This window comes from Galeopterus variegatus, unplaced genomic scaffold (assembly GCF_000696425.1).
Source record: "Galeopterus variegatus unplaced genomic scaffold, G_variegatus-3.0.2 Scaffold1552, whole genome shotgun sequence".
NCBI lineage: Eukaryota > Metazoa > Chordata > Mammalia > Dermoptera > Cynocephalidae > Galeopterus > Galeopterus variegatus.
In genome coordinates this window covers 101,526-124,287 of record NW_007727663.1, presented here as the reverse complement: position 1 = coordinate 124,287, position 22,762 = coordinate 101,526, and the positions used below count along the sequence as shown (strand labels likewise).

The 22,762-nt window shown below is 44.4% G+C and overlaps 1 protein-coding gene across 2 annotated transcripts in view; it reads left to right on the top strand.

Moving 5' to 3' along the window:
• SYT17 (synaptotagmin XVII) overlaps nt 1–22,762 on the top strand; it is an 82,798-nt gene that overhangs the window by 40,295 nt on the left and 19,741 nt on the right. For both annotated transcript variants that reach the window (XM_008577621.1, XM_008577622.1), the window contains exons 6-7: nt 6,338–6,458; nt 8,382–8,537. In XM_008577621.1, coding sequence (XP_008575843.1) covers nt 6,338–6,458; nt 8,382–8,537 — 277 coding nt within the window. The remainder of the gene's footprint in view (nt 1–6,337; nt 6,459–8,381; nt 8,538–22,762) is intronic.

The following is a 22,762-nucleotide window of genomic DNA, read 5'->3' as shown; positions in this document are numbered from 1 at the left end:
TGTGTATATAGTGATGGACAGATGGGCACTGTCCTTACCTTTATGGAGAACAAGAAAATAGCAGGTAAGGGCAAATTGTTGTGAAAGAAACAAAACAAGGTGACAAGATCAAAAATGATGGAGGCAGGGGGCTATTTCCAATCAGGTAGTCATGGAAAGCTCACATGAGGAGGTGACATTTGAGCTGAGATTCCCAGGGAATAGCAGGTGCAAGCCCCGGGGCAGGATTCGTCGTGTGTTTTAGAGGAATAGAAAGAAGGCGGATGTTGCTGTAGGATGAGGGCTCAGATGTAGGCAGGGGTCAAATCATTTAGGTCTTTGTAGATTCTTGTAGACCAGTGGTTCTCGATGGGGTGATTTTGCTCTCAGGGGATATTTGGCAATATCTAGAGATGTTTTGTGTTGTTATAACTGGGGGGGAGGAGGTGCTACTGGCATCTGATAGCGGGTAGAGGTCAAGGATGCTGGTAAACACCCTGCGGTGCTCAGGACAGCCCTCACAACACAGAATTATCCAGCTCAAGATGACAATAGTGCCAAGGTTGACAAATCCCATAGTCCTTGACTAGGCTAAGGACTTTGAATTTTATTCCAAGAGTGATGGAGGATTTTAAACAGGGAAGTGAGAAAATGGCATGGTTTGGTTTCTTTTAGAAACGTGGAATATTGACCTAAATTATTTCAGCTTTGACATTCAAACCCTATCTGACTAAATTTGAATAAGAGATGGGAGACTTCACAGAGCTGGAGATCCTCCCAGAACAAGCAATCCATTCTCCTTGGGACAGCCCAGCCCACTTTCTGGGAGGACTTTAGTATTGAGTGTTTGGGTTTCTGCTTGCTGTGAGGAAGAAAGTCCCAAGGAGAGAGTAGAAGGAAATCTTAGTTCAAACTTTCTGGGCTCTGGCTTGCAGCTGGTGTTTGGCCTCTTCAGGTCTGGAAGAGACTCAAGCTCACCTGGGCAGGGAATGGACTTTTCTGATACCCTTTGGAGAAAAACTCAAATTATTTGGTTCCTATTGACAGTTTGTTCAAGCTAGAATCATGTCAGAAAAAAATCTGAATCAGCCCAAGATTCATAGGTTTAGCTTGAGATTTCTCACCTTCAGCACTATTGATATTGAGGACAACATTGCCCCAGGTTGATGCATGTTTAATATGCCAGTACTTCACAGGTATCTGCAAAGATCATCAATAATTCACGTGATCCTCCTGGGGGTGCAGGTTGAGAAGCTACTGGACTAGATGGTCCTGCTTTCTGTTCCCACTTTCTAAATTCCTTATCAGCTGGCTGCTGGTCAGCTTTTAAATTGAGCATCAGATACCTCTTCTAGGGAAGAGGGACTAAGAAGATTCGGGCTGCAGGGACTCCCCAGGAATATTTTTGCCCTCAGATTGTTAGAGCTGCAGTTTCGATGTCTGAGTGACTGATGCTGTTCCTGCGTGCCACACATCCTGGGGCAGAGGCCTTGAGTAGAGTGGAGATTTTCCACTTTCTAGGGCTGGGTTAAGATAAGACCTTGAGACCCCACACCCTGAAAATTATGGATCCCCTTACCATATGTCATTCAAGGTAATAATAGTTCTTACTACTTCTCAGCAATGTCTCATTTCTCAATGATTACTCCAGTGTTGCTTCTAAATTTTATCAAATTCTTGCCAAGGGCTGGCCAGTTAGCTCAGTTGGTTGGAGCACAGCCTTGTAACACCAAGGTCACGGGTTCGGATTCCTGTACTGGCCAGCTGCCAAAAAAAAAAAAAAAATTCTTTCCAAAAAATACATTTCTCTCTTTTATTTGAAGTGGAGGTGGGGACGTCACCTGCTGCTGGGGGGCCCAGAGCACACACCTATTCTGCCTAAGGAGGAAGCCAATGTTGTCTTTGCCACTTAATAGCAACAAACCAGGAGTGCAAATGAATGAGGGCGATGTTATTTGTGAGGAGAATTCTTACTAACTTATTTTAAAACTCCAAATTATTAACCATCTTTGACTACTTTATTATTAATAGCAAGTTACTTGGGACTTTATATAATGAAATCGAGAACTTCAGGGTAAGGTGGCTACGGTGAGATTTTCCCTCCTGTTCCATCTGTGTGGGGCGCCCTGCCCTGCAGTATTTGCTGGACAAAATTCTACTGTCTTTCAAGGCTTAACTCAAATGCTTCCTCTTCCACGAAGGCTTCCCTAAACACACCTCTCCCAAGAATGCATTGCACTTCTCTCTGTTGAGCCTGGTTAATTGAAGTGAAATTTAACTATTTTAAAATGTATAATTCAGGGGCCAGCCCGGTGGCGCACTCGGTGGATCCCATATAGAGACCGGTCCACTCACTGATTGAGCGCAGTGCGGGCGCGACACCGAGGGTTGCGATCCTGTTACTGGTCACGAAAAAAGACAAAAAGGAAAAAAAAATGTATAATTCAGTGGCATTTAGTACATTCTCAATAGTGTGAAGCCGTCACCTTGAATTCCAGAACATTCCTATCACCCAAAGGAGACTTGGTCTCATTAAGTCGTCTCTCTGCATTCCCTCTCCTCCCAGATCCCGGCAACCACTAGTCTGCTTACAATCTCTAAGGTTTTACCTATTCTGAATATCTCACAAATGGTAACATAAAATACATACTCTTTCGCATCTGGTTTCTTTCTCTTAGCCCGTTTTCAAGGTTCATCTACATTGTAGCATATATCAGTGCTTCTTTCCTTTCTATGACTGAGTAACATTTCATTGTATGGATGTCCAGCTGTTGATGGACATTTGGGCTGTTTCCACCTTCGAGCTATCGTGAGTAGTGCTGCAGTGAACATTCCTGTACAAGTTTTTCTGTGGACACATGTTTTCTATTCTCTTAGGTATGTCCTGAAGAGTGGAATTGCTGGATCCTATGGTAACTCTTTGTTTAACCTTTTGAGAAACCACCCACCTGTTTACCATTTTAGACTCCCACCAGCAGTGTACAAGGGTTACAGTTCTCCACATCCTGGCTAACATTTGTGATTTTCCGTGTGTGTTTTCAAAAATAATACAAGTAATACAAAGGGAAGAAAACTCAAAACAGTAGTTTACTAGGGAGCAAAATAAGTCATGATTCTTCATTGGTACCTGATTCCAATACCCAAACTGCCTTGAACTAGCTCTTCCAGAGAAAGCCCTCCTGCCCAGTGGGCTACTAGGGGCAATGTGGAAGGCTTAAAGGCAGAAGGTGGGGCTTACTTTGCTACAGCAAGAAGGGGCTTGAATGAGAGGAGCAGACCTAGCTACCGTCTGCAGCCAGAAGCTGGTTGATTTAAAGGGAGACAGGTGTCACTCTGATGTTTAAGCCTGGGAGGAGCAAAGTCCAGGAGGATGTGAATGGTGTCTCCCTGGCTAGGGCTTTTGCAGAATTCTCAGCATTACTTGCCTGAGGATAAATGTGGCTGCAGGGTTATGTCCTAAGGGCATGCATCTTCCAGGCCCTTGCAAACCAGCAGGAACCCCCCAGCAACTGTGTAAGGGACTCTGAACTTCCTTTATTACTCAGCTCACTAAGTTGACCATTTCTGTCTTGAATATCTGCAAACTCATATGCCCAGGGCAGAGCAGCAGGGATGTAAAGGGGTGAAGGACAGGCAGGGCATAGTGATGCAAAGGAGGCAGATCTGGTCCCACTGTGGCCAGATGTTGTGTGAAGGAAAAAATTATTCAGTGACACTAGTTCAAGCACGGTAAAGCAGACTTATTCAGGACCATTGCAATAGGTAGAAAAATCCCACTGCAATGGGATTTTGCAGTGGGGCAGAGAGATTGGGCTCAACTCCAAATACAGCATGGACACATGGGAATTTATAGCCCACGAGCAGGGTGGGGATCAGTGGATGGAGAATTACATTAGTCCCCTGCTTATCTGCAGGCGATATGTTCCAAGACCCCCTTTGGATGTCTGAAACCACGGATAGTACCAAACTTTACTATGTTTTATTCCTGTACATACATACCTATGATAATGTTTAAGTTATAAATTAGGCACATTAAGAAATTAAAAGCTGTGACTAATAATAAAATAGGACAATGATTGCAACACACTGTAATAAAAGTTATGTGAATGTGATCTCTCTCTCTTTCAAAATATCTTATAGTACGGTACTCACCCTTCTTCTTGTTGACCACAGAAGGGTGGAAAGTGAAACCGTGGATAAGGGGGACTACTGTCCTAAGAGGAAGCATCAGGGATAAGGGAGATTCTGTCTAAATCAACCTAACAGGATTCTTGCTGAAGACAAGCCAGGGTGATCAGACATCACCTGGGGAGATGGTGGAGGATGAGGAACCAGATCAGATATCAAGGGTGATCAGACACTGAGGGTGGCGGGGTTCTTGCTAAACTGACTTAGCAGGGTTCTTTGCTAAAACTGGATTTTGCAAGGAAGCACACAGATGGGCCTAGAGAAGGTTCAGGAGCCTGATAAAAGTTCAGTCAAGCAAAGAATCTTTGTCAGTTGCCAGGAGAGAACGTGGGCCCAGCATTGCCTGACCCTCTTGTTTTTCAAGCAAGGCAAGAAATCCAGATTTTTTAAAAAATGTGAGATATCTTGATTCTTGAATTATATAATAATTAGCAAGCAATTATCTGTTCAAACATGATGTGAACCAAACAAAACACATCTGGAGGCTGGTAGTTTGCTACCTCTGAGTTAACATGTGAGGTTGTTTCTTGTTTGTTGGGGGACTAACTCACTTGGTACAGAAACCTTTTGGTTTGATTATTCATCATATTGAGTATCTACTATGTGCTAAGCATTGTTCTAGAGCTGCCACTTGGCATTAATTTGCTAAAATGAACGACACCAAAAGGTGGGAGGGAGAGAGAGAGAGAGAGAGATCTCTTATTTTTCAGAGACGCACATTGAAATACTACAGATAAAGTAATATGATGTCTGGGAGTTCCTTCAGAATAATGCAGGTAGTTGAATGAGGGTAAAGGGGAATTGTGACACCAAAAGGTGGGAGGGAGAGAGAGAGAGAGAGGGAGAGATCTCTTATTTTTCAGAGACGCACATTGAAATACTACAGATAAAGTACTATGATGTCTGGGAGTTCCTTCAGAATAATGCAGGTAGTTGAATGAGGGTAAAGGGGAATTGAAATTGACCATGACATGATAATTTTTGAAGCTGAGTGGCGGTGGGCATGTGGAGGTTCCTTAATACTCTTCCACTTTTTCTGACTATAACTGGAAATTTCCCATACTAAAAATGTTTATTTTAATATCCCTATCATTATTAGAGATGAACCGAAGGATATACAGGTAAATCCTTAATACTCTTCCACCTTTTTCTGACTATAACTGGAAATTTCCCATAGCAAAAATGTTTATTTTAATATCCCTATCATTATTAGAGATGAACCGAAGGATATACAGGTAAAATGACATCGTGTCTGGGACTTAGTTTAAAATATTCAGCTAAAAGTTTTCATGAGTAGGGTTCTAGATGAAACATCATTTGGCAAAATGTTGATAACTTATACATTTGAGTGATGGATATAAGGAGATTCGTTATGCTAGTCTATTAATTTGTATATAGTTGAAATTTTCTACAATAAATTTTTTTAAAAAAGAACAGAAAAGTGGAGGGCCTCCTCTTTTCTAGGCACTTTTGGCAGTATGGAGTCATGAACTTGGGTGTTCATATGAATTTTTCACAAGAGTGGTGGAATTGACATTGAGGGAATAAATGCTCTTCAACCAGGTGTCACAGTGTCAAGTGTGACATGGTGAGGCTAGAAGCATGGGCTCTGTTGTGGGCGACAGGTTAAGAACAGATTTCTCACCCAGATAGTTACTCTGCCGGGTATTCCACCTCCCAGGTATCCTGTTGGGAGGCAGAATAATACAGTGGTCAGAGTACCTGGAATCAGCCTCCCTGGTTCCAAGTGACAGCTCTACCACTTTCTAGCTGTGTGGTCTTTGATGTTTTATTCAACCTCAGTTCCTTCATCTGTTAACTGGGGTTAATACTAACACTTCACAGACTCATTATGATTATTAAATTAGTTATTACATGTAAAGCACTTAGCATAGTACGTGGTACTGTGTAACATTTATTTTTTATTATTATTGATGCTTTTGTTATTGTTGTTGATGTTAAGCATTCTAAGAGCAGAAAAAAATTTCTGAGACAGATGGAAAAAACAATTGGAGGCAGAGGCTAAAAGAAGTTAAAGAAAGTGGTAACCACTGTCAATTGATTCACCACAGCAACCTGAATGTGAGCTGCCAGAATCAATTTCCCACATAGTGGGTGCAAAAGGAATAAAAGAAAAGAGCAACTTTTTGACCATTTCTTTTCTCCACAGAATGAAGTGGAGTTGGGGGAGCTGCTTCTGTCACTGAATTATCTCCCAAGTGCTGGGAGACTAAATGTTGATGTCATTCGAGCCAAGCAACTTCTTCAGACAGATGTGAGCCAAGGTTCAGGTGCAGTGTGAACCTCTCTTTTCCCCCACTTCTTTAATGGGGCACCTATGTTTGTTTGGGAGACCTAATTTTTTTTCTTGCATCCTGACTTCTAATGATAAGAACTTGTGAGGATATGTAGCACCCAGACCTAAAATGCTAGTTTAAGAAGGAAAATAAATTATCAGCTATCCTTTAGAATGAGGCAGATAAACGATGCCATCTCATAACCTGCTTGAATTGAGGAATTGACTGAGAGTAGGTGTGATAGCTACAGAAAATCTAGATCCTCTTTGAACACATGCAGCCCCCAAAGAAGTTACTTGCCTTTCCAAATGCTATGCCTGCAATAGAGACACCCTGTTCTAGGTGGCGATAGTGTGCACTGACTATGCATTCTAATCAGAGAGTGGTGGACACATCCTGAGGCTTTTTCCCAGCTCGTTTAACATGTACCATAAACCTATAAATCCCAGCTCTGAAAGTACTGGTGCGTTTAAAGTGTCTACTTTATAGCAAAACCAATCAAATATGACTTAATGAAATGGAACAAATTCTGTTCCATCTGTATGTAGCTTCTCCCATGACAGCAAAGGATATTACTGTGAAAGCAGCCATGGTCACTGGGATCTCTTCAGCTTAGTGGTGAAAATGCTGTCTTCTCTAAAGGCAATAGCTAAAATAAATTACTTTTGCTATAAGGTGATAGCTGCATCTAGAAGACACCTTGCATTCTCAAAAACCACAAACAGAAGTTTAGAAGGGGCCAGTGAAGGAAATGGTATTAGGACGGGAGAGCTTCAGACTCACCATAATGGGAAAGTCAATATGGAAAAATGATTAAGGATTCTGGAGTCAAACTGCCTGGAACCAAATTTCAGTTTTAACTGCTTGCAAGTGATGCAGACTTGGGAAGTTACTTAATCTCCATACTTCTCAATTTCTCCACCTTAAAAATTGACATAATGGCAGTATTCATCTCACTGGGTTGTTTAAACAAATATTAGATAATTTATATGAGTCCCTTTGTAAACTGTAAAATGACATAAGGATGGTAGTTTTAATTCTTTCATCTCTATTCTCCTGTATATGGGCTCACTAACATGATTAATGGGTTTCTATGGACAGAAAGCAAGACAGGCTCTGAATATGTTTCTGCCTCCATCAGCCAGATCTTAAGCAAATCATTTCTCATCTTGAGTCCTCAGTTTTCTCAACTATAAAATGAACACAATGGGGCTGGCCCGGTGGCACACTGGAGAGTGCGCTGCTTGGGAGCGCGGCCGCGCTCCCGCTGAGGGTTCGGATCCCATGTGGAGACCGGTTCCCGCTCACTGGCTGAGTGCGGTGCGGGCGCAACACCGAGGGTTGCGATCCCGTTACCGGTCAGTAAAAAAGACAAAAAGGAAAAAATAAAATAAAATGAACACAATGCCTGATGCATGGAAGGAGTTCAATAAATATTAGATGGCTGGAGGAAGAGAGAAAGGGAAGAGCAGATAAGCAGATGAATGGACAAATGATGGATGGATAATAGGTAGATGGATTGGGAGAATGAATGAATGAAAGGGGGGGTGGATGCCTGGACTTAGGGATGGACAGATTAATGGATCACTGGATGAACTGATGGAAAAAATAGAGAGATGAAAGGATAGATGGATGGTTGGTCTGTCAGATAGATGGGAACTTGGATAGAAGAATGGATAGATAAAAGAATGGTGAAATGATGAGTGAGTTAGTGAACTGACAAATAGATGGGAGGATGGATGGATAGATAGATGGATGCATAGACCGATGGATGGGCTGACAGGTGGATGAGATGTTGAACGGATAGAAGAATGGATGAGTAAAAGGATGGATGGTTGGGAAGTCGAATGGATGAATGGCTAGACATATTAGATTTCATGATCTCTAACATTCTGTGATGCTGTGTCCAATTTTCAGACCCCTTTGTGAAAATACAGCTCGTGCATGGGCTCAAGCTTGTGAAAACCAAGAAGACATCCTTTTTAAGAGGCACAATAGATCCTTTCTACAATGAGTCCTTCAGCTTCAAAGTTCCCCAAGAAGAACTAGAAAATGCCAGCCTAGTATTTACAGGTAGGTAACATTCCAGACCCTAATGAGCCCCGGGTGAGGCATGTTCAACCTATTGTTCAAGAGACAGAAGGCGTCTAGAGAGAGTTATGTCTAAGAACTTCATGTCTGGTGTTCAACTACCTGGGTTTGAATCCACTTACCATCTGTGAACTTTAGCAAGATTCATAGAGTCATATAACATAATTGTTATAAATGTGGACTCTGAAGCCAGATTTCCTGGCACTGCCACATAATAATGAGGCCTATGGAAAATTACTTAACACCTCTGAGCCTCAGTTTCCTCATCTATAAAATGTGGACAATAATAGTACTTGTGTCATAGGTTTGTTGTGAAGAGTAAATGACTTATGACTTTGGAATAGTAGCTGGTATAGCGTAAGTACTCACTGTATGTTAGCTTTGATGCTAATGATGATTCAAGTTGCTTTCAGTCTAATAGAGAAGCATATGAGAAAAAAAGGTCACCTAACTCAGAGAGGGGGATTGTGAAAGGCTTCCCAGAGTATATAGTATTTAAGCAGAGGCTTCATGAGCCACTGTCTGGTAGAATTTAGTATGTTTTTTTCAGAGCATAAAACATACGCTCTGTTTCCACCCCAAGCTGTAGTAACTTAAAACAACAAACATTTACTATCTCATAGTTCCTGTGGGTCAGGAATCCAGGCATAGGTTTGCTGTGTGGTTCTGGCTGAATATCTTTAACAAGGTTGCAATCAAGGCATTGTCAGGAGCTGCTATCTCCTCTGAAGGCTCAACGAGGGAAGATCTGTTTTCAAGCTCACTCACATAGTTGTCAGCAGGATTTAGTTCCCCGCAGGCTGTTGGATGGGGGCCTCAGTTCTTTCTGGTTGTTGGCCAGTGACCTTTCTTGGTTCCTTGCCACATGGGCTTCTCCATAGGCAACTCACATCATGGCAGAGGGCTTCCATCAGAGCAGTCAAGTGAGGGAGCAAGAGAGAGCAAGAAAGTCATTTTGTAATGTAATCTTGGAAATGATATCCTATCACTTTTGCCATGTTCTATTCATTAGAAGCAGATCACTAAGTCCAGCCCACACTCAAGAGGAGAGGATTACACAGAACATGAAGAGTGGGAGGTGGAATCACCAGGAGCTCTCTTAGAAGCTGCCCAACACAGCACAGTTAGAGTTAGTGGGAGTACTCATTATTATTTTTTATGTCCTAACACGGTAGGTGCTTCTCTCTGTCATTGCCAATATTTATCATGACCTACCCTGCCAAGCCAATATCATTATCCTTTACTTGCAACTCTAGGGACTGAAGCCTCAAACCTAGGCAATTCACTCAAATTCTCAAGTTAGGAGAATAAGGATTCCAGCTTTGGTCTCGCTAGCTCCACAATTCAAGGTTTCTGCATTTCCTGAAGCACCCAGCTAGTGCTGGCATTGGTGATTCGACATCAGCCTTTGAGGAGTTTTGCTTCAGGGCAACTGGGAACTCTCCTCTGTTTAGATATAGTCTAGACTCCTTGGCTGTAGTCTTCCAAGAGATCAAGCCATGGCTAAAAACTCCTTTCATGCAAGGCTTACTCTACACCAGCTTGTTTCTTTTCATCACCAAGATTGCAAATGTCCATCCTCTGAGACCCCTCCAAGGCAGGTTGGTTCTGGGCTTCCTCAGAGCCTGTCACCCAGACAGTCTGCATCCATTCAGGGAACGCCTGCCCTGTGCAGATATAATGATGCTATCTAATGCAGCCTGTGATGTTGCTGTCCAGATGGAGTCACAAACAGACGAGGGCCCCACCCTCTCCAAGGTTTCAGACCAGGACAGAAGACAGTGACTCTGTTGAATCCTTCAACGGTGAGCGGGCAGGCAGCGGGAAATATGTTCAACCAAGATACAGATCAAAGCATGAAATATCTTTTCCTAAGTCCCTACTGAGAATAAAGGACTTCCTGTTGTATGCTTAGATGAGGAGGGGACCCCAGAGGGCATTGAGATCCCACGTGGAAAGCCCTGACACTTTTATATTTTACTTAAAATTTTATTACAAAAGTAGCACGTTTTTTATGAGTGATGCAGGGAAAGATGTGTAAGGGCAGAGGATCAGAGGAGCTTAGGAGTGAAGTGCAGGGCCGGGGAGCCCTTGCCTGGGTCCTGGCTTTGCCACTCACCTGCCTTGGTGGCCTTGGGCAAGATCTGTGTGCTTAGGTTTTCTCATCTGTACAATGGGATAACGATACGAGGGTACCTCAAAGGATTGTTATGTGGATTAAATGAGATCAACACACATGCAATGCTGAGCTCTGTGCCTATCACATAGTGAGCACTCTATAACTTAACTGTTATTAAAAGGAAAGTTCACTGTCCTCCTCATCCCCTTCTAGTTCTTTCTCTGTGAAGTCACCATTTTTAACATCCTGGTGTGTATCATTGCACACTTGTTTTCCTCATTCGCACAAACATTATCCACGTATAGAGGATTCAGTTCTTTTAAAAAGTTACTCATAAATTCAGCAAGTGTGGATTAAACACCTTCTCTGTACCAGACACTGTTTTCAAGTGCTGGGAATAGAACAGCGAATGAAACAGACACAGTCCCTGCTCTCATGGAGGATACTGGGACCATTACACAGATGTCACTCTGAAACTTGCTTTTAATTAGCAATCAATGTGTTCAGTCCCTCCACATCCATACAAGTACAAATGATGTAACTCTTTATTCTTAATAACTGTGCTATAGACTGTCGCCTGGTGTGCTATGATAAAGAGGTTATTCATGCCAGGAGAGTGGCGTATAACAGAGCTTCAGAGAACATGATTCTGGAGCTCCTCCCCAGAAAAAGAAACAGAAGCACAAAAAACTTTGCATATGGTTGCAGACATTTTTTGAACCCCTTGAGTCCTTTATGGTCACCCCATTAAGCAAAAGCCTCAAACTGGAGGGACAGTCACACCCTACTCCCTCAATACATCTCTTTTTCAACCCACAGCATGTCAGGTGGCAATTGTCAGCTGCTCCACCAGACAAGGCCCCTACTCTCCATTCACAAAAGACCTGCTTCTCTCATCTAAGTGTTGGGATTTGAGTTCCTGGCTCAGGGGTTCATGTTTCTCAGGTTAAAAACCCATTGAAATGTTCTTTCTGGAGAAGGAAGCATTGTATGCCTCCCTGCCCCCTTAAGTCAGGGATTCTCAACCTGGGCTACACTTTAGAATCAGCTAGGAGCTTCAAAATGCCATCAATGGCCACACCCCATCCCCAGAGACACAAATTCAACTGGACTAAGCTGGCACCTGGGCATTGATGTATAGCTATATTTTTAAAGCACCCCAGATATTTCTTTTTATTTATTTATTTATTTTTAAATTTATTTTATTTATTGAATCAAAATCGATTATACATATTTTGGGGGTTGAACAGACTCAAATTCAACTGGACTAAGCTGGCACCTGGGCATTGATGTATAGCTATATTTTTAAAGCCCCCCAGATGTTTCTTTTTATTTATTTATTTATTTTTAAATTTATTTTATTTATTGAATCAAAATCGATTATACATATTTTGGGGGTTGAACAGACTCAAATTCAACTGGACTAAGCTGGCACCTGGGCATTGATGTATAGCTATATTTTTAAAGCCCCCCAGATGTTTCTTTTTATTTATTTATTTATTTTTAAATTTATTTTATTTATTGAATCAAAATCGATTATACATATTTTGGGGGTTGAACATTGAGATATGTTGATGAAATCAATATTATTAGCATATATGTTGTTACGAATCATAATTATTCTTTATGCCCCTTGTCCAATCTCTCCCCCTCCCCCATCCTCTCCCCCTCCCCCATCCTCTCCCCCTCCCCCATCTTCTCCCCCTCCCCCTTTAATTGCCCTAGATTTCTTCTCTCCTTCTGAAAGAATAATGGTTACTCTGTTAATTTGCTGCCTACATGATCTGTCCAATGCTGAGAGATGTGATCAGGTCCCCCAATATTATCATAGATCAGATGCTGCTTCTGTCACTCTGAAATGGGTTTTGTGGAAAGAGACACCCTCTTCTTTTCTTTGTCTCTGCTGGTGACTCTTCTTGTGTGAATGCACTCCAGTGGCTGGCAGACCATCTGCGTGGTGGTTGTGGCGTCTAGCCACTTTTGCAGCAGCCATGGCTATTGTGGTGGCTGTGGTGGGCCACCCATGTGGAGGTGCTGTTTTTGGCATGCTCCTTGGCACTAGTGGTATGCCTGGTTGTGGATTGTGTCTGGTCCCCTTCTCCATGCCTCTGGTCCCTGGGCAGGCCCCAAGGCGCTAGTGCCATGTGCCTGGTTGTGGGAGGGGTGGCCGGTCCCCTTCTCCACACCTTGGGTCACCAGGCAAGACCCAAGGAGCTGGCTTGGTGTGCCTGGTTGTGGGAGAGGGGTCCAGTCCCCTTCTCCATGCCCCAGGTCCCTGAGTGGGCCCCGAGGTGCTGGCACGGTGTGCCTGGTTGAGGGAGGGCGGTCTGGTCCCGTTCTCCATGCCCCGGGTCTCTGGGAAGGACCCAAGGCACTGATGCCATGACCCCAGATATTTCTAATGTTCAATCAGGGTTCAGAACCAGAGCTGTGAATGGAAATCCCAGCTGGAGTTGCATTTTACATAAAGGGTACTAGCTAGAATAATAAAAGAAATGTAGATTGAGCCAGGGCATTTCTAGGCAAAGTTACAATTCTGATTCCAATCTGTAAGGTTCTAACTTGCTTTACTTGTCAACTGAGGAAAAGGGCTGTCACCTCCAGGCTGAGGATCTGAAATCCAGCCCATTAGCGTGTTTTCAAACACTTCATAACAAAAGTAAGATTGATCTGCAATTTAAGCATTTACCAAGAATCCCTGGTAAAAAGCTTGTAATTAGCAGGTCGGCTGGGCTTTCTGAACAGTTCTTTTTCTGTGTGGGATGAGGATTCTTCTGCAGTTTTCAATCAGGTGATTTCTGCAGCTGAAGTTTAAAAAAAAAAAAAAAAAGGGAAAGAAAATGGGGAAAATTGCTTTTCAACTCCTGAGATAGCAACACGCAGTCCAGAGGCCTTCTGGGAAATTCAGGAAGGATTTCTGAACCAAAGTAAGGTGGAGTTGGCCACTGAGGTGATTGGGCTGTTATTGGATGTATGGGGGATAAGAAAGACATGCAGCTTAATCTTAATGGCAGTTCTTAAAAAAGTTAAAAATAGAATTACCATATGATCCAGCAATTCCACTTCTGAGTATATACCCAAAAGATTTGAAAGCAGAGACCCAAACATATACTTGTACATCCATGTTCTTAGCAACATTATTCACAGCAGCCAAAAGCTGGAAACAATGCAAGTGTCCACTGATGGATGGATGGATAAACAAAAGATGCTCTATACACACAATGGGATATTATTCAGCCTTAAAAAGGAGGGAAATTCTGACACATGCTACACCGTGGGCAAACATGGAAGACGTTGCATTTATATGAAGTACCTAGAGTAGTCCAAATCAAAGGGACAGAAAGTAAAATTCACATTCTAGGGGTGAATGGGGACTTCTTGTTTAATGGGGACAGTGTTTCAGTTTGGCATGATAAAGAAAGTTCTGGAGATGCATGGTGGTGATGGTTGCACAACAGCTTGAATTCCTTAATGCCATTGAAGTATACAGCTAAAAGTGGTAAATTTTATGTTACATGTGTTTTACTACAATTAGAAAAGAAGACAAAGAAGAGAAATGCAGCTTGAGTGCTGCAGAACCCGAGCGATTCAGAGAGGTTCCCTGGATGCTGATGTGGGCCCCTTGCAAGCCCTTCTGCTCCCTAAGAAAAGACACCGTTCTTTCATTGCCCCTGGGAGGGAGTATAGAATAGTGGTTGGGGCCGGGCCATTGGCTGAGGTTCATATTAGCCGCTTACTTGCTGTGTGTGAGACTTTGCTTGACCTCTCTTTACCTTGGCTCCTTATCTCTAAAATGGAGATAATGCTGCTTACTTCATTGGGTTGTTATAAAGTCCAAATGGGTTAGTACATGTAAAGGCTTAGAACTGGGGTTGGCTCAGAGAAAGCACTCTTTAAGTATTAACTATTATTACTTGAAAGACACCAAATATATCCAGCCAGATGCTACTTGAGTCTCATCTAAAAGAAGTCTGGGTCACTTTTCTGTTTCCCTTCCTCCCAATGTTAGAGGAGACCCTCTGTCTTCTTGGAGGAGAAGAAATCCAACCCCTAAATCAGAAGGAACCAAATTTTATGTCATGCTCCTCTAGCCCTCTACCTCTCTCTGTTTCCCCTAAGTGCCCTGGACTTCCTGGCCTTCCAAAAAGCACTCCAAACTCTTCTTCCCTTGGCAAATTTGGTCAAGAAGCACTTGGCATAGGGACAGTTCCCAATGCCTGCGGAAAAGGGTGGGGGCATTCCTGCATGCAAGCAGCTTATATGGCAGGGATGGGAGGGGGTGGGACCCAGCTCCTTGGGACAGGAGCTGACACCTGGGTGTCAGTCTCCACCGATTGATTTTTTTTGAGTACCTACTATGTGGGCATTGTGCTAGATGCTACATATTCAATAGAGAACCAGATATTCATGGCCTGTTTCCTCATGGAGCTTGATTCTAGTAGGGGGACAGACAGACATTAATCAAATGCCACACCAATAACGATTGAATTGTAGATTGGTCTGAGGGTTATGAAGGAGAGATGTAGGGCATATTACAGAGTGTCTGGCGTGGGCTGGGGAGTGAGAGGAGATAGCACGTGAGCTGGGAGCAGAGAAGGGCAAGGGGGCACTAGTCAGCAGAGAGCGTTGTCAGGGGAAGGTAAAGCAGGGCTCCAGCCCCAGAAGAGAAATCGAGGCCAACTTCATACTTCAACCTGGGAGCTAACGGGTGGCCAGGGGCCCATTCCCTGCTGCCCACCTGTCCTGTTAAGAGTTTCTCAAGGCAGCTGGACATAGCCTTGGGGGGTGGGGCATCAGTAATAGTCAGTCCTGGGCCACTATGGAATATCAGAGAAGGGAATCCAGGCAGTGACTGACGCCCCTAGTTTTCTGCCAACCTTGATATCTCTAGCTAGGACCAGAGAGCATGGCATCCCAGACTATCACATGCATAAGCATCTCCCAGGGATTTGTTAAAATGCAGATTCTAACTCAGGGGGCCTGAAGTGGAGCCTGGAATCCCAGGTGATGCTGTGATTCTGCAGACCACACTTTGGGGAGCAAATACAGGTGGAGTATCCCTTATCTGAAATGCTTGGGACCAGAAGCGTTCCTACTTTCAGATTTTTTTTGGATTTTGGAATATTTGTATATACCTAATGAGAAATCTTGGGGATGCGACCCAAGTCTAAACATGAAATTTATTTGTTTCATATAGACCTTATACACATATTCGATACACTATTTTTGATCATTTTGTGCATGAAACACATGACCCATCACATGAGGTCGGGTATGGAATTTTCCACTTGTGGGATCATGTCAGCCTGCAAAACATTTTGGATTTTGGAACATTCTAGATTTCGGGTTTTCGGATTAGAGATGCTCAGACCATACACAGAAGACACAGGAAGTGCAGTGGGGTGACGACGACCGTGCCACATGTGCTAAAAGCATCAAAGTTTCCAGCACTAGTCCCTACCCCCGCATATCATATGACTCCCTAACCCTGTCTGTACCCTAGTGTTCCCAAAGGGGACTTTTAAAAAGTCCTCATGTCCAGGCCCCAGCCCAGAGAATCTGAATCAACATGAGGTTGTTTTTTTTGTTTTCTGGGAGGTCATCTGCATTTTTCACAGCTCCCCAGGTGGCTCTGGTGCACAGCCTGGCTTGGCCAGCCTTTGCCTGTACTGTCCTGCCTCCCTCCCCACCCCACTGTCTATTTGGAGGCCTCCCAGGCTCCTCCGTGAGATTGAGTTCCAAGGCACCTGGTCTGTGTTGCACAATTGCTTGGCTTTTGTAGTATTATATTGGTTAATTGAATCTGCTGGTGGGATGAGATGGGTGGGTAGACACATTGGGGAATGGGCAGGAGGCTTGGAGGACAGGGCTTGCCACCCTTTGCCTGGAAAGACCCCAATTTGAATGGGCACCAGAGGACATGTTTAAAAAGTGTTGGGGTTTGGAATTAGAACAGTGGAGAAGCTGGGGGTCTCGAGTGGAGGAGAGAAGAGGAAACAAGTCTGAGAGAGGCATAGCCATTCTGAGAGATCTCAAAATTCCCTTGAGATCGAGAGATGCTGTGGGTTTGTTCTGGGGCACAGATGCTTCCCGAAGCCCTGCCCCTAGCCCCAGCCCAGGCCTGCACATCTCCTCCCAGCAGCTCCCCATCAGCCTCCGCCTTCCCCACTTCCAGCCTGACTTAGTGGGCACCAGACCGAGCTCTGCCTTCTGGAAAGAGGGTTGCACGGCCTTTCAGAATATGACTTAGCATGAGCCAAAGCCTGCACATCTCCTCCCAGCAGCTCCCCATCAGCCTCCGCCTTCCCCACTTCCAGCCTGACTTAGTGGGCACCAGACCCAGCTCTGCCTTCTGGAAAGAGGGTTGCACGGCCTTTCAGAATATGACTTAGCATGAGCCAAAGACTGGTTCAGTTTCACCTTTCCACCTAGCAGATGTGCGATGCTGTGCAAATCATGCCCCTTTTCAGAATTTTAGTTTCCTCCTCTGCTATGAGCTTTCGATCTCAATACTATATAAAAAGCTTCAGACAGTGCTTTGTACACAGTGCTCAATAAATACCAGATATTATGATGCTGATGATAGTATAATGGTGGTGGTGATGATGATGATGATGATTGACAGACCCTGCCACAGAAGAGCAGACCCTGGAATTACACAGACTTGGGTTTGAATCTTGGTCCCATCATTAACTAGCTGTGTGACCTCGAGCAAGTGACTCTAGCTCTCTGAGCCCTAGCTTCTTCCTCTTGTATGAAATGTAGCAAATCATCCCTGTTATGGAAATTAGAAACAAATTGGCACATGGACCTATCCAACCCAGAAACGGCCATTTAGAAAATCATATCTGCTCCTGTAATCATTATGGTGTGTGAGAGTTGAAATGCTGGTGCTTTTTAGGTTAATAGCTCAGCCCAGCTGCCTGTGGTTTTCTCCTCAGCATCTCCCTCATCAAATCACCATCACCCCCAAACTGCCAGCTGGTATAGTGTCCAGAAGCCAGGAATTGATGCTGAATCTGTGCCAACCCAGCCACAGAACCAGACTGGAGTATAGGGAAGATTGCAGAGAGAAGGAGCTTGAGAAGGGTTCCCATAAACCTAGGTATGAATTCCTGGGCTCATCTCTGAGCTGCACATGAGTGGATATCACTGTAAACAGTCTACTAAAGACTTTGAGAACTGAACTACAGGTCCCTGGGGGGACACATCTGAGGGACACTGCAAAGGCTCTGAAAACTGAACTGACATTGGAATAACAGTACACAAAAGGCAGGTTAGAACTTGTGGCCCAATGGGGCCGGCCCCGTGGCTCACTGGGGAGAGTGCGGCGCTGTTAGCACTGAGGCTGCGGGTTCAGATCCTATATATGGATGGCCGGTGCACTCACTGGCTGAGTGCGGTGCAGACCACACCATGCCGAGGGTTGCAATCCCCTTACCGGTCAAAAAAAAGAACTTGTGGCCCAAACCTAACCTGGCCAATTGCTAAAAAATCAACATGTTCAATAAGATTTGAACAAGACCTAGAGTCTCATAATTTTCAAAATGTCCAGGATACAATCCAAGATGACTTGATTTATGAAGAATCAGCAAAATCTGACAAATTCTTAGAGAAAATATAATCAAGAGATGCCAACCACAAGATGGCTCAGACGGTACCATTATTAAAGACTTTAAAGCAGCTGTTATCACCATGCTCCAAGAAATAAGGGTGGACCCTCTTGAAAAGAATGGTAAGACAGAATGTCAGCAGATCAACAGAGAAGTAGAAGATATATACTAAAAAAAAAAAAAAAAAAAAAAAAAAGCAGAAATTTTAGAGCTGAAAAAGTTCAATAACTGGAATAAAATATTCACTGGATGGGCTCAATAGCAGAATGGAGATGACAGAGGAAAGAGTTAGTGAGCTCGAAATCACATCAAGAGAAATTATGCAATCTGAACAACAAAGATTGAAAAGATCAGGGGAAAAGCGAACACAGGGGAAAATAGAGACCTGTGGAGAAATATCAAAAAGTCTACGGTTCATGTCATGTGAATCCCAGAGGGAGAGAAGCAAAGCAGTGCCTTGGTATAGGGGTGGGCGGCTCACCCCAGAGGACCCCTGAGTTCCTTACCAGGTGGCTGGGCCCCCAGCTCAGCCAAACCACTACTGTTTGTTCTCCTGTGTGTTCATCGTCTCATTTAATCTTTCAACAAACATATAAGGTATAATCTATTTTATGGCCATTTTTCAGTTGGGGAAACCTGAAGCTCAGAGAACGGAAGGGCAATGACTTCAGCCAACTGCATATTCTGAGGGAACAGTCCCCAAAGGACTGCCCTCACTTAAGATACCAGTTGCAAGTTTGGGGGTCCCCAGGACCACCTCCGTTCAGACCAATTGGATACAAATTCGGGTCCCCACAACCACCCTGAGGTTCGACAATTCGCTGGAATGACTTGCAGAACTCAGGAAAGTTCTATGGCGACTGCAGTTTTATTATAGTGAATGAATACAAACTAAAATCAGCCAGGGGAGGAGATGCATAGGGCAAAGTCCAGAAGGGTCCAACTCTGAGGTGCCAGTCACCCTCCTGTGGAGCCATGGATGGCGTTACCTCCTCTGGTCACTGTGTGTGACAATACACAGAGTATTGCCAACCAGGGAAACTTACCGAGCCTTTGGTGGTTAGAATTTTTACTGGGGCTTGATCCCATACTGTCAGAGGTGTCTGACCCTTAGTGTCCAGCCCCTCCCAGAGGCCTGGCTGATACCTTTAGTCATCAGTTTCTCCGGAGGTCTGAACTTGTAGTGCAAGGGCCTAATAAATCACATTGCTAGACTGTCTGGTGGCCAAAGCTCCCAGGCAGCAAAGACACTCCTCTTTGGCAGGGCATCCTAGGAGCCTAGCAATCACGTCTCAGGAGCCCGGGGCAAAGGCTAGACCTCTCTTTGGATAAGATTAATTCTTCCCTACACAGGAAGTAACTAGTAACTTGTGCAAAGTCATCTAGCTGGTAAGCGGTTGAGCTGAGCTTCCAGCTAAAGCTATTTGGTTCCAAAGCTCTCCTTGCTCTTAACCACTACACTTGGACGTGCGTGTGGGTCACGTGGGGGTCTTGCTGAGATGTACATTCTGATGCAGTAATGATACTTGGGTGGCACCTGAGTATCTGTGTTTCTAGTAAGCTGCAGGTAACACCAATACTGGTCTGAGGACCACACTTTGAATTGCAAGAGTTGCTCCATTCCCCCACATTACCCCAATGGGGCCAGAGCAGGGAGGCCATGTGAGTCTGCAGAAATAGCAGGGGGAGGATCAAGCAGAACTCTGTAGGACAGGAAGACTGCAGAGGACAGAACTCCAGCCAGGCGGTCAGCAGATGGAAACAGAACCCGTCACGCTGGGCTCCCCTGGCAGAGCCCCAAGCCAGAGCGGCACCCCCAACTCAGCTTCTCCTCTCGAGAGCTCCATGGAGGCTGCCAAAGTCCGCCCAGGCAGTAAAACTTGGCTGGATCTTAAATATTCATTTTGGGTTCCAGTGGCAGCCTTTGAAGGCCAGGCCAGCTGCCAGGGCTCCTGGGGATTTTTATTCCATTTGAATGGCCGGTTAATGATTTCTGTGCTTTGCGAATAGAGCCTCATTGCAGGCAGATCCCCAGGGGGAGGGCATCAGGGAGCTGAGGTTTTATTCTGCCACACGTGTCCCTGCAGGGCCCGGAGGCCAGGTTTCAGGCCTGCTTTCTGCCTCAGTGCTGGAAGTGATAGTGGGTCTGCAGCCGCAGCCAGCGTCTGTGTATGGAATAAAATCAGACACTAAGAGTATCCTTTCCAGACATGCCTTCTGCTCACTGCCTCGCCCTGGCTTCACCAACCCAGAGCTGCCAGTCAGCAGGAGAAGGTTTAACCTTTAAAATGCCAGGGCCTGCGGGGCACAGGCTATAGTGTCACCTGTTTGCCGACATTTAGAGGAAACCTTTTGTGGTAGTGAAAATAGCTTTGGCTTAGAAATCAGAAGACCAGACTCTCAGGGCTCAGTTCCTGTATCATTTTGAGCAGAACCTTTTCATCTCTTTGAGCCTCTATTTTTCGTCTATCAGATGCATATAAAACCTATCTCATGGTGGTTCATGCAGTATTTGACAGTAATGATAGCAAACACTTATATAGCGCTTCCTACATGCCAGGCTCTGCTGCAAGTGTTTCACATGAATTAACTCATTTAATCCTCCTAAGCCACACTATGACATAGCAATCATTATTCTTACCATTTTATGGATGAGGAAGCTGATGGGGTAAGTAGCTTGCCTGATATCCTGGAGCCAGGATTCAAACCCAGGTTGTTCGGACCAGAATCTAGGCTGGGTAATATTGTCTCAAATATTTACCTAGCCTCTATTCTGTTGCGGTGCTGTGTTAGTTGCTGAAGAAACAGCAAAAAAAACCAGAAATAATCTATACTTTCATGATTGTGGCATTCTAGGTGGGGAGAAACAAACAATAAACAAATACATAAATAATAATAATTTGAGGTGACAGAAAGGGCCTGGAGAATTACTTTAAATTGGGTAATAGAAACTGAGAAAGTGCCCGCTGTGCAAAGATGGGGAGAGGAACAGACATGTGCAAAGGCCCTGGGGCAGGAGTGAGCTTATTTTGTTCAAAGAAGAGAAAGGAGAGTGTCCAGAACATAGTTAATGAAGGGAGTAAGTTATGCATTGAGGTAGTGTCTGACACTAAGTTATGCATTGAGGTAGTGTCTGACACTAGGGGCCATGGTAAGGACCTTAGATGACAAGTATTTATTGAACACCTACTGTGTGCCTGAGGTTGTTAGGCACCAAGGAAACAAGTGAATGAAATGGATGTGGCTCCTGGCTTCAGAAAGGACTGGTGAGATGGCGGGCACACAGGGCTTAGCACATGACAGATGCTCAGTGGGTGTCATTTTCTCTTTTCCTGTTTGTAAGTCGACGTGAAAACTGCTTCCCTGGGTTTCTCCCTCCCCCCACCCTCCACCCTGCCCCCTGTATTAGAGCAGGACAGAATATAGTTGGCTTCTAATGAAAATTAGATACAGCCTTAGGCAAGGGCATTATTTACCAAGCAAAATGAGTGGGTGGGTAGTGGGCAAAAGGGCACGGCTTCACCTCTAACTTCCTGAACAGATGCCCCACACTGGTCAGGGAAGGGTCTTTGGGGTCTCACTGTTGGTCACCTCCTTTAGGGTCCTGAGTTATAGAACAAGACCAGGAGTCAGGAACACTGTCTGCTGACTTGGCTGCTGAGGTTCCCATTATGTGTCTGCTTTGAGATTTTATTCTGCTTAATTTTACTGGGGCTGGAGAAGCAGGACAGGCAGCCTGTGATGATTCTTAGGTGGGTTCCTCTTCCATCCTTTTTCAAGGTCACCCTGCTTGGGTAAGCAGGGGCCAGGACACTTAAGATATACCTGGACAACCTTATGATGAAATGAGGGTCTTTAGTCTCATTACAAGAGGTGTCCCTAAAACCCAATGAGTCCTTAAGACATTCGAGGACCAGGGCAGATCATACTTGTCCAAGTTACCAAGTGTGGCTTGGAAAAGAAGACACAGAAGGGATCATGGGAAGGGCTCCTAACTTGTGGGGCAGGAATTCAGTAATAGCTCTTTGTCCACTAATAATAATAGCCAACACTTATTAAAGGTTTACCATCCTCCAGCACTGTCCCAAGCTCTTTATATTGTGCAGTCTCAGTTGACCTCACAACAACCAAATGGGGTAGATACTATTATTATCCCATTTTACAGGAGAGGAAACTGAAGCTCAGAGAGCTCAAGAGACTTGCTAAAAAGTCATTGTATTAGTTAAGGTAAGGCTAGCTGCTGTAATAGATCGACCACCAGGTTTTGTGGTTTGACACCATAGAAACTTATTTCTTACTCATACAATAGTCCTTTGCAGGTCTTTTCCGGAGTGGCCTTCTTCACAGTGATTCAGTGTCCCAGGCTCCTTCTGTCTTGTGGCTCTGCCATCTTCTCAGACCTTGGAAGGTTTCACCTCCAGCTTGTGGGGGCTGATGGGGAGTTGAAGGTGACATGGAATGTTTTAAGGGGCCAG